Source organism: Macaca thibetana, chromosome 9, assembly GCF_024542745.1.
Source record: "Macaca thibetana thibetana isolate TM-01 chromosome 9, ASM2454274v1, whole genome shotgun sequence".
In the NCBI taxonomy this organism is placed as follows: Eukaryota; Metazoa; Chordata; class Mammalia; order Primates; family Cercopithecidae; genus Macaca; species Macaca thibetana.
In genome coordinates this window covers 128983517-128995678 of record NC_065586.1, presented here as the reverse complement: position 1 = coordinate 128995678, position 12162 = coordinate 128983517, and the positions used below count along the sequence as shown (strand labels likewise).

General features: G+C 63.9%; 1 protein-coding gene across 1 annotated transcript in view; it reads left to right on the top strand.

The window, feature by feature from the left end:
- CFAP46 (cilia and flagella associated protein 46) overlaps positions 1-12162 on the top strand; it is a 108670-nt gene that overhangs the window by 73080 nt on the left and 23428 nt on the right. The window contains exons 35-38 of the mRNA XM_050803145.1: positions 2857-3003; positions 9282-9482; positions 10129-10235; positions 11348-11524. Of these exons, the coding sequence (XP_050659102.1) occupies positions 2857-3003; positions 9282-9482; positions 10129-10235; positions 11348-11524 (632 nt within the window). The remainder of the gene's footprint in view (positions 1-2856; positions 3004-9281; positions 9483-10128; positions 10236-11347; positions 11525-12162) is intronic.

The following is a 12162-nucleotide window of genomic DNA, read 5'->3' as shown; positions in this document are numbered from 1 at the left end:
GTGCGAGGGGCCGGCCTGTGTGCGTGTCATGTGCGAGGGGCCGGCCTGTGTGTCTGTCAGTGTGCGAGGGGCCGGCCTGTGTGCGTGTCAGTGTGCGAGGGGCCGGCCTGTCTGTCAGTGTGCGAGGGGCCGGCCTGTGTGCCTGTCAGTGTGCGAGGGGCCGGCCTGTGTGTCTGTCAGTGTGCGAGGGGCCGGCCTGTCTGTCAGTGTGCGAGGGGCCGGCCTGTGTGCCTGTCAGTGTGCGAGGGGCCGGCCTGTGTGTCGTGTCAGTGTGCGAGGGGCCGGCCTGTGTGCGTGTCAGTGTGCGAGGGGCCGGCCTGTGTGTCTGTCAGTGTGCGAGGGGCCGGCCTGTGTGTGTCAGTGTGCGAGGGGCCGGCCTGTCTGTCAGTGTGCGAGGGCCCGGCCTGTGTGCCTGTCAGTGTGCGAGGGGCCGGCCTGTGTGTCTGTCAGTGTGCGAGGGGCCGGCTGTGTGCGTGTCAGTGTGCGAGGGGCCGGCCTGTGTGTGTGTCAGTGTGCGAGGGGCCGGCCTGTGTGTCTGTCAGTGTGCGAGGGGGGCCGGCCTGTGTGCGTGTCAGTGTGCGAGGGGCCGGCCTGTGTGTGTGTCAGTGTGCGATGGGCCGGCCTGTCTGTCAGTGTGCGAGGGGCCGGCCTGTGTGTCTGTCAGTGTGCGAGGGGCCGGCCTGTCAGTGTGCGAGGGGCCGGCCTTTGTGCCTGTCAGTGTGCGAGGGGCCGGCCTGTGTGCCTGTCAGTGTGCGAGGGGCCGGCCTGTGTGCCTGTCAGTGTTCGAGGGGCCGGCCTGTGTGCCTGTCAGTGTGCGAGGGGCCGGCCTGTGTGTCTGTCAGTGTGCGAGGGGCCGGCCTGTGTGCGTGTCAGTGTGCGAGGGGCCGGCCTGTGTGTCTGTCAGTGTGCGAGGGGCCGGCCTGTGTGTCTGTCAGTGTGCGAGGGGCCGGCCTGTCTGTCAGTGTGCGAGGGGCCGGCCTGTCTGTCAGTGTGCGAGGGGCCGGCCTGTGTGCCTGTCAGTGTGCGAGGGGCCGGCCTGTGTGTGTGTCAGTGTGCGAGGGGCCGGCCTGTGTGCCTGTCAGTGTGCGAGGGGCCGGCCTGTGTGCCTGTCAGTGTGCGAGGGGCCGGCCTGTGTGTCTGTCAGTGTGCGAGGGGCCGGCCTGTGTGTGTGTCAGTGTGCGAGGGGCCGGCCTGTGTGTCTGTCAGTGTGCGAGGGGCCGGCCTGTGTGTCTGTCAGTGTGCGAGGGGCCGGCCTGTCTGTCAGTGTGCGAGGGGCCGGCCTGTGTGTGTCAGTGTGCAAGGGGCTGGCCTGTGTGTCTGTCAGTGTGCGAGGGGCCGGCCTGTCAGTGTGCGAGGGGCCGGCCTGTGTGTGTCAGTGTGCGAGGGGCCGGCCTGTGTGTGTCAGTGTGCGAGGGGCCTGTGTGTCTGTCAGTGTGCGAGGGGCCGGCCTGTGTGTGTCAGTGTGCGAGGGGCCGGCCTGTGTGTCAGTGTGCGAGGGGCCGGCCTGTCTGTCAGTGTGCGAGGGGCCGGCCTGTGTGTCTGTCAGTGTGCGAGGGGCCGGCCTGTGTGTCTGTCAGTGTGCGAGGGGCCGGCCTGTGTGTCAGTGTGCGAGGGGCCGGCCTGTGTGTCCTGCAGCTGAGCCAGGAGGCCGGCCTGTGTGTGTCAGTGTGCGAGGGGCCGGCCTGTCTGTCAGTGTGCGAGGGGCCGGCCTGTGTGTCCTGCAGCTGAGCCAGGAGGCCGGCCTGTGTGTGTCAGTGTGCCAGGGGCCGGCCTGTGTGTCTGTCAGTGTGCGAGGGGCCGGCCTGTGTGTGTCAGTGTGCGAGGGGCCGGCCTGTGTGTCTGTCAGTGTGCGAGGGGCCGGCCTGTGTGTCTGTCAGTGTGCGAGGGGCCGGCCTGTCTATCAGTGTGCGAGGGGCCGGCCTGTCTGTCAGTGTGCGAGGGGCTTCCTGTGAGTGATTTCTCCTCCCGTGGGCCCTGGAATTCCCCGGGAAAGATGAGCGTTATGTGCACCACAGGCCTCCCTGGAACAGGCCTGCCAGGGGCCTGCGCAGAGGCAGAGAGAAGGTGGGGACAGCAAAGAGGGGTCTCCACCTGGGGGTCCTCGTCGTCTGACAGAACTGGGCCTCCCGCCACCTGGTTTCCCTCAGCAGGAGAGCACAGCATCCGCTGCATTTGCCCGTAAAGGAAGGTGACCAGCCCAGCTCCTAACCCAAAACGCAGTTACCATGGGAGCACCATGGAGGAGCAAAGGTCATGCTTCCTGTGACCTGGCAGCCAGGACAGGACAGGGGCTCAGCACAGGACCTGGATCCAGAACACAGCAGTGCGGGGCTCAGCCTCTGCCCCCGCCGGGATCTCTGCTTAGCGAGGAGAGGGTGGGAGGATGTGGGGTAGGCCCAGATCCCAGTGCAGGGGCTCAGCCACCGGCCTACGCCAGGGGTGCCCTAGCAAGGCCGGGTGCACAGCCGCAGGCAGGCCCAGATCCCGGGGTTGGTCGGCAGCACGAAGTGGGGCAGGGGGTCCTACAACCCAGTGTGTGTGTGTGTGTGTGTGTGTGTGGAGTAGCAAAGGCTCTACGTGGCTAGTGGTGGTCTTGGTTGGCTGCAAGGGGATTCGTGAGAAGAGAGAGGTGCACAGGGTGCAAGAGGCCTGTCGGGGGAAAGGCAAAGGCCTGAGCCCTGGCCTCAGGGCGCACGGGGAGCTTGTGAGGCGCCCACGGTGCCAAGGCCAGCAGGGAGCCCTCGGTGTGGTGTGGTTCCTGAGTCGCAGGGACGGCTGCTGAGCCAGAGCTCGTCCCGTGGGACTCGGAGGTCGCAGTGTCAGGACCCTGCCGCCTGGGGCTGCGGTGTCTTCCAGATTTTGAAGATGAATGGGGAGACCGGGAGGGGCCTGGATGGGACGTCCTTTCCCCTCCTGTGGATGCTGAAGGCAGAAGTTCTGCTGGAGATGAACCTGTACCAGCCTGCACGGCTGCTCCTGTCAGAGGCTCATCTGGCTTTCCAGGTGAGGAGCCCCTCCCAGCCCGTCACCACCCACGGCCGCTCCCAGCGCACTGTGCACGGCGGAGGGGCTGCAGGCGGAGGCTTGGGCTGTAGCATTCATCTCTAGCACGGCCTCCGTCTGTCCGTCTTTTGCTTTGCCACTCACAGTTTGCTGAAGTTTCTATTTCCAGTACCTGTTGTGGGTCTCTGCAACCTCTCGTTTCTCTTGGTCGTCGGTGGCTCCTCTCTGCCTCCTGCCACCGTCAGTTTCTTACCTTCTGAGGCTGGATGAGAACTTGGGGAACCCCAGAGAGTGTCTGCCAGAAGTGCCACTTTGTTCTAGAGGGCGGATCGTGTGCGGGGCCGCCTGGGTCCAGGGATCCGGGTCTGGTCTGGTCTTTGTTCGTTTTGCTCTCACTCCCCGGGTGTGACCCTTACGGTCCCCAGTGAAAGCCCCGGGACATTTGCTGAGGCCCGGTCTCCCCGGTGGGCGCTGCAGCTGTTTGGTCTCAGCTGGCTCCTGCCAGGCTTTGTGTCATCCTCCTCTGCCCTGAGCAGCCAAGCCCAGCTGACAGCCCTGAGGGGAAGTACGGACCTCGGACCCTTCGCCTCGGCCCCTCCTCCTGGGACTGGCCCTGCAAGCCTCAGCACTGGAAGTCCCAGCTGCAGCCTCCTCTCCTCACCCCGGGCGCTTGCATTCCCCCGGGTTTTGTTCCCCTGCGGGGATGGCAGCCCCAGGAAAAAGCCAGATGGATGGAGGCCCACGGGTGCTTCTCTCTGTGCAAAAATTGTAGTTGCCAGTTTTTGCCAGCACTGACTGCCCTCCAAACTCACCTCAGACACGTGGTGACATCTTCTGTCCAGATTTTAGAGTTGCTTTCACTGGGAGGGTGAGGCAGAGCTACAGAACCAGACAGCCTGTCACTTGTTTTGAAGAAAAACTCCAGAAAAAGAGAGGGTCCTAGAATGGTATAAAAATTCAGTGACGCCCATCAAAGCCTTGAGAGGTTCAGACTTTATCTCCAGCACTGAGGGCAGGTGTGTGAGGTCTCAGGCAGGGGACAGGTGTGTGCAGGTCTCAGGCAGGGTGCATGCAGGTCTCAGGCAAGGGGACAGGTGTGTGCAGGTCTCTGATAGCAGGGACAGGTGTGTGCAGATCTCAGGCATTGAGGACAGGTGTGTGCAGGTCTTTTTTTTTTTTGAGACGGAGTCTCGCTGTGTCGCCCAGGGTGGAGTGCAGTGGCCGGATCTCAGCTCACTGCAAGCTCCGCCTCCCGGGTTTTTACGCCATTCTCCTGCCTCAGCCTCCCGAGTAGCCGGGACTACAGGCGCCCGCCACCTCGCCCGGCTAGTTTTTTGTATTTTTTAGTAGAGACGGGGTTTCACCGTGTTAGCCAGGATGGTCTCGATCTCCTGACCTCGTGATCCGCCCGTCTCGGCCTCCCAAAGTGCTGGGATTACAGGCTTGAGCCACCGCGCCCGGCCTGTGCAGGTCTTTGATAGCAGGGACAGGTGCATTCAGGTGTCAGGCAGGGGGACAGGTGCGTGCAGGTCTCAGGCACTGAGAACAGGTGTGTGCAGGTCTCAGGAAGGGGGACAGGTGTGTGCAGGTCTCAGGCACTGAGAACAGGTGTGTGCAGATCTCAGTAAATGGGACAGGTGTGTGCAGGTCTCAGGCACTGAGGACAGGTGTGAGCAGGTCTCTGATAGCAGGGACAGGTGCATTCAGGTGTCAGGCAGGGGGACAGGTGCGTGCAGGTCTCAGGCACTGAGAACAGGTGTGTGCAGGTCTCTGATAGCAGAGACGGGTGTGTGCATACCAGGGTCAAAAGGGAGCTTGTCTGAGGAAGGGACTGAGGATGCTGGGTGCAGCGTTCTTTTGGCCACAGCCACAGGAGAGGGCCAGCCTCTGCTGGGGCCGAGGGCTGGGGGTGTGGAAGAGCTCCTGGGAGCTCCCGGTGCGAGAGTCAAGCCCCTGAGGTGGGCAGAGGCCCGGCCTCCCTCACCCGGCGTCAGGTGATGAGAGCTCTGGGGCTTAGGGAGTGAGTCTGCTGTGTGCCGGGGCCTCCGTGGACCTGGGAGCCCAGTCCCAGGACGAATGTGACGGGTGTGAGACTCCCACGAGCACAGGTGGCCACCCTCCTCCTGCAGCCACCACCCTCCTCCTGCGGCCGCCCACCCTCCTCCTGCGGCCGCCACCCTCCTCCTGCGGCCGCCCACCCTCCTCCTGCAGCCGCGGCTGTGCAGGGACTTCGTTTTGCAGCTGGCGCTTCTGGCAGGAAGTTGTTTGTTTCCTTGATCTTTCCCCGCCCTCTTGGCTGGAGGCCTCCTGGCTCCTGTCCTCAACTTGGCCCTCAGCTCACCCTGGCTTCTCAGCCGCATCCGCGTCGCAGAAAGCCTGCCTTCGTGTACTGCCCTCCCTCCGGCCCCACCTCGCCCTCAGCCAGTGCCTCCCGGCCGCCCCACCCCGAGCCTCTCTGAACCCGCTCCCCCAGGCTGGCGATGGGAGTGTGCTCTGCCCTTCCACCCTGGCCCCTCCTCGGCGGGGCTCTCTCCGTCCTGCTGGTGGCACCCCTCCCGCGTGCTCTCTGGCTCTCCCCTCCCTCTCAGGCCCACCCACATGGTGGCCTTTTCTCTTGGCGTTCTGACCTCCCCTGGGCTCTCCCGCCGTGGCCTCAGCACTCAGACCCCCGCCGACCTCAGGGGACTCCAGGCTGGAAACATCTGCCCTGGGGGCTGTGGCTGTTCCTTGTGCTGCCTACTCCTCCGGACAGGGCTCTGCCCTCCCACTCAGTGTCAGCACTGGAGACCCTGGCATCAGCCTCACACGCCCCTCTACCCACCTCTACCCACCTCTACCCCAGCTCTACTCCACCTCCACCCCACCTCTACCCCCCTCTACCCCACCTCTACTCACCTCTACCCCACCTCTACTCACCTCTACCCCACCTCCACCCCACCCACCCCACCTCTACCCCACCTCCCTCCTACCCCACCTCCACCCCACCTTCACCCCACCTCTACCCACCTCCACCCCCCCTCTACCTACCTCTACCTCACCTCTACCCCACCTCTACCCACCTCCACCCCACCCACCCCACCTCTACCCCACCTCCACCCCACCTTCACACCCCACCTCTACCCACCTCTACCCTACCTCTACTCACCTCTACCCCCCTCTCTACCCCAGCTCTACTCCACCTCCACCCCACCTCTACCCACCTCTACCCACCTATACTCACCTCTACCCCACCTCTACCCACGTCTACCCCACCCACCCCACCTCTACCCCACCCACCCCACCTCTACCCCACCTCCACCCCACTCCCCCCCCTCCTCTACCCCCACCTCCACCCCACTTCTACCCCACCTCCACCCACCCACCCCACGCCTACCCCACCTCCACCCCACCCACCCCACCCCCACCTCCACCCCACCTCTACCCACCTCTACCCCACCTCTACCCACCTCTACCCCACCTCTACCCCAGCTCTACTCCACCACCATCCCACCTCCACCCCCCTCTACCCACCTCTACTCACCTCTACCCCACCTCCACCCCACCTCTACCCTACCCACCCCACCTCTACCCCACCTCCACACCACCTCTACCCCACCCACCCCACCTCCACTCCACCTCCACCCCACCTCTACCCACCTCTACCCAACCTCCACCCCACCTCCACCCCACCCCTACCCCACCTCCACCCCACCTCTACCCCACCTCTACCCCAGCTCCACCCCACCTCCACCCCACCTCCACCCCACCTCCACCACCCCTCTACCCACCTCTACTCACCTCTACCCCTCTACCTCCACCCCACCTCTACCCCACCTACCCCACCTCCACCCCTCCACCTCCACCCCACCCACCCACCCCTACCCCACCTCCACCCCCCCACCTTCACCCCCCTCTACCCACCTCCACCCCCCCCCCTCTACCCACCTCTACTCACCTCTACCCCACCTCCACCCCACCTCTACCCCCCCCACCCCACCCCACCCCACCTCCACCCCACCTCCACCCCACCTCCACCCACCTCCACCCCACCTCCACCCCACCCCACCCCACCCCCCACCCCACCTCCACCCCACCCACCCCACCCCCACCACCCCACCCACCCCACCACCTCCACCCCACCTCCACCCCACCTCTACCCCACCTCCTCCCCACCTCCACCCCTCCTCTACCCACCTCTACTCACCTCTACCCCCCACCTCCACCCCACCCCTACCCCACCTCCACCCCACCTCTACCCCACCCACCCCACCTCTACCCCACCTCTACCCCACCTCTACCCCACCCCTACCCCACCCACCCCACCTCCACCCCACCTCTACCCCACCTCCACCCCACCCACCCCACCCCACCTCTACCCCACCCACCCCACCTCTACCCCACCTCTACCCCACCTCTACCCCAGCTCTACCCCACCTCTACCCCACCTCCACCCCACCTCCACCCCCCCTCTACCCACCTCTACCCCCCTCTACCCCACCCACCCCACCTCTACCCCAGCTCCACCCCAGCTCCACCCGACCTCCACCCCACCTCTACCCACCTCTACCCCACCTCTACCCCACCTCTACCCCACCCACCCCACCTCTACCCCACCTTTACCCACCTCTACCCCCTCTACCACCTCTACCCCACCTCTACCCCACCCACCCCACCTCTACCCCACCTTTACCCACCTCTACCCCACCTCTACCCACCTCTACCCCACCTCTAACCCCTCTACCCCCCTCCACCCCCCCCTCCGTCCCCCGTCCGTCCCCCCTCCACCCCACCTCCACCCACCTCTACCCCACCTCTAACCCCTCCACCCCCCCTCCACCCCCCGTCCACCCCACCTCTACACCACCCACCCTGTCCTCTCCCTGCCTTTTGGGCTCTCCTCATCCCCAGCCAAGCTCTGTCCCACCCCCTCACCCTCCTCCTCTCCATGTGGAAGCCCCTGCCCACCCTGTCACCAGCCTCTGACCCACTGTAGCTGCCCTGAACAAGCCCCACAAGAGCCGGGCCCCATTGGACCCTTGCCAGCCCTGCTCTCTGGGCCCAGCCACGAAGGGCCTCCCCGTCTTCCCACCTCAGAGGCCTGCACACCCCTGCCAGGCTTGGTCCAGAGGCGAGGAATGCCCTTCCACAGAGCCCAGCCACCCACCTGCCTACCTTCAGGCCACCTGACTGCCCACGAGCCTGCGGTGAACCCAGGCCCTCCCCACGCCATCTCTGGCGGTCACAGCCGTGCCCGGTGCGTGCGGGCTGTGGTGTCCAGGTGGATCCTGTGTCGGGCAGGGGCACAACTGGGGCACACCTGGGGCACGCCTCCCTAGTGGCTGCGGCCCCTCCCTCGTCCTGGGCATCTAAATGCATGGAACGGCCAGAGATGGAGCCCTCAGCAGCTGGGACACCTGCTCTCTGGCGGGTAGCCCCAGCTCATCAGCCCACCCTCCCCTCTGTCCCCGCACCTGCATCTACCCTGGGAGGGGCCTGCCCAGGTCCAGTCGAGCACACAGGGCATCTTGTTTGGCCAGAAAGTGATGCCTGGGAACAGGACGCCGCCTTTCTGCTGCAGAAGATAGCCGGGGAGCCCTGGAGCTGGGACCTGCTTTCCGCCGCCGCTCCCATCCTCTCCTCACCCTCCGACCAGCACCCCTCTCTTCTTAGCACAGGCTGCCCTGTGTTTCTGTCCCAGATCATGTGGCTGCCCAACTCCCTGGCAGCAGGCCCCGGACGGGCAGGCCGGGCTCTGGGAGCCTCTGAGCCGCTCTCAGCATTGGTGTCCAGGTGCGACTGTCCCGAGCCTTTTGCCCCAAGCGGGAGCCTCTAAAAGACAGGGCTAGGACGAGGCCAGCAGGAACCCCCGGAGGCTCCGGGGACCAAGCTTCCTGCCGCCCAGGCAGGGGGAGACAGATCCCCCCGAAGACGAGCCAGAGTGGGGCTGCGCCTCACTGAACGCCGATCCCGCTCATCAGCACATCACTGAAATATAATTAAATGGAATCAGATACAGTCATGCACGCTGCAGCCGGTGCTGACTCCAGAGAAGCCTCTGGAGTGCGGGAGGGCGGGGAGGGTGGGCGTCCCACTCGAGGAGCCACAGGACTGCAGGAGCCGGGCAGGACAGCAAGTCCTGCCAGGGAGTGCGAGGGCGGCCGTGGGCCCCACCCGTCCGCTGGCAGAGTGAGCGGCCCTGTCTTCCCCTCACCTGGTGCCTCTCTGTCTGCCTCCTCCTATCTCCCTGCCTGCACACGTCTGTAGAGGAACCCACACATGTCTGAGTCTCTCTCCTTCAGGAGCTGGATGAGCCCTGTGCAGAGGCCCAGTGCCTGCTCCTCCTTGCACAGTTGGCCAACAAGGAGAAAAACTATGGACAAGCCAAGAAAATGATCGCACAGGCCCAGCCCCTGGGCGGAAGTGAGGAGTTCTGGTACAATTCCACTCTGACCCTGGCAGAGGCGCTCTTGTCCACGGAACACCCAGGAAGAGAAGCTACGGTAAGAGGCACGGGGACCTGGGGCTGCACGTCGGATGCTCTGCCTGGCAGACCGCTGATGACACGCCCGGATCCATCCCTGCCCACCCTCAGACACGCTGGTATCCACCCCCACCCGTCCTCAGGCAGGCCTGTATCTGTCCCCGCCTGCCTGTCCTCAGGCCTGTATCTGTCCCCGCCCGCCTGTCCTCAGACCTGTATCCATGCCTGCCTGTCCTCAGACACACCCGTATCCACCCCCACCCGTCCTCAGGACTGTATCTGTCCCCACCCACCCGTCCTCAGGCCTGTATCTGTCCCCGCCTGCCTGTCCTCAGACCTGTATCCATGCCTGCCTGTCCTCAGACCTGTATCCATGCCTGCCTGTCCTCAGACCACCCATATCCATTGTCCTCAGGCCTGTAGCTTGCCTGTCCTCAGACCTGTATCCATGCCTGCCTGTCCTCAGACACACCCGTATCCACCCCCGCCTGTCCTCAGGCCTGTAGCTTGCCTGTCCTCAGGCCTGTATCCATGCCTGCCTGTCCTCAGACACACCCGTATCCACCCCCGCCTGTCCTCAGGTGTACTTGCCTGTCCTCAGGTACACCCGTATCCATGCCTGCCTGTCCTCAGACACACCCGTATCCACCCCCGCCTGTCCTCAGGTGTGTCACATATTTCAGAAGCTCATCAATGCCTTCAAGATCCTCAAGAAAGAAAGACCAAACCGACTGCCTTTATTGGAATTCATGATCACAGATCTAGAAGCCAGGTAACTCCTTGTAAGAAACACTGTTCATTAGCGTGAAAGCTGTGGTTTCCTCTTTTCCATCTGCGATTTTTGTGCCATACGTCCAGCCTGTGCAAGTTCAGAGGCCCATGTCATGGGGCCTCATATCCACAGCTTTCCGCACAGCTCCAGAAAGCTCCAGAAGTTTCCTGAGCTTGCTTCAGGCTTTCTCTGAGAAGTGGGCCTTGCATCCACGTGTCCTGTCTGGCTTCGAAAGGCAACTCCAGGGCCTTGGGAAGGGCCTAGGAACCCTTTTCCTCTAAGTTTGTGGTGTGTCCGTGTGAATTTGTAGGGCATGTGTTCTTACAGCTTTCACAAAGCCCTTGCCGCAGGCACGCCTCCCTCATTGCCGTTTATCGGCGCCGTCTCTCGTCGCCCAGGCTGGAGCACAGTGGTGCAATCTCAGCTCACTGCAACTTCCAGCTCCCTGGTTCAAGCAATTCTCCTGCCTCAGCCTCCCGGGTTGCTGGGATTACAGGCACGCGCCAACACGCCTGGCTAATTTTTGTATTTTTAGTAGAGATGTGGTTTCACCGTGTTAGCCAGGCTGGCGACGCCATCTCTTCTAAATCAGAATCACAGGCTCCAACACAGTGGACCTTTTTAAGGAGCTGGCTTTGGTTTACAGACCCCGGCAACACGGATTTCTGTCTGACTCGGGCTTTCCTTGTGTTCTGCTTCGTCTTTGTGGAGCTCTCTGCATCTGCGCGAGGGCAGCCCGGGGCCCTGCTGTGGCTGCTCCGGGCCGCAGCCTGGCTCCTGTGCTCTCCGCCTCCCTCCCGGCCTTGCCCTGGGCCCCGCAGCTGCAGCGTGTGAACCGTCCAACGCTTCAGCGCGGGTTCTGTTCCACTAGTGAGTCAAGTAGGAGAGGGTTTTTGAATTTCCACCTGGATGCAGTGCCTGGGGTGGGGCTGATTTTATCACATGCGATCACAGAATGAGGCCCGTATGATGTTGATTTTCAAGAAACGCTCCAAAAGCGTTTCTTCGAGCATCCCTGGATGAACACCGGGGAGAACAGCAGCAGCCCAGCCGCAAGTCCTGACGCGGCCCTGGGGCTTCTGACTCCAGGCCCCAAACTGTCCCTCCGTCAGGTGCCTGAGCCTGCGGGTCAGGGTTGCGCAGCAGTCGGCGGTCACTGAAGCCACCGAGTGCTCGCTGCTGCTGAAAGACATGGACGATAGCCTGTTGGAAATTGAGAGAAAGTTTATCGACTGTGGCTACAAAGAGAATTGTGTTGATGTAAAACTAGAGCGAGCGAAGATCAAGAGGTAAGGCTGCCTCTGCGCCCCCCTGCACGGGAGTCACTGCTTCTCCCACACGCAGCACACCCAGTGCCATCCTGCCCTCTGGGCCTGGCTCACCCCAGCTGCACCCCCTTGGGGTCCACAGGCCCCTCCCCTGGGAAGCTCCCGGCTGCCGCCTCCCCCACATGTTCTGATCACATGTCCAGCCTTCCCCGTCGGGGAAGCCCCGTTGCCCCTGACAGGGCCTCTTCCTGGCCCCAGCCCTGTGGCTGCCCACACCTCCCTCGAGGGCACCCACATTGGGCCTTGCACTTCCAGCCCTTGGCAGACATGCACAGACATACAGCACCACCCACCCCCACCAGCCACAGGCACACACGCGTTGCACACGCGTGCCCAGGCCCAGGTCACACGCGCACATCCCAAGCACAGCCCTGAGCTGCTTGCAGGGCCCTGACCTAAGGAGACGGCCCTGCTCTGCATGGCTCTGTAGCCTGGCCCCAGGTGGCATCTCAGGGGCTGCTCCCCCCAAGGGCAGGGCCCACACAGTCCTGATGCCAGCTGTCCCCACCACAGCAGCTGCCAGCCACCCCTGCCCTGGCAAAGCCTCCCTGGCCCCGTCCACTGCCCTGCCCCCAACCTGGGGCTGCCCCCACTTGTCC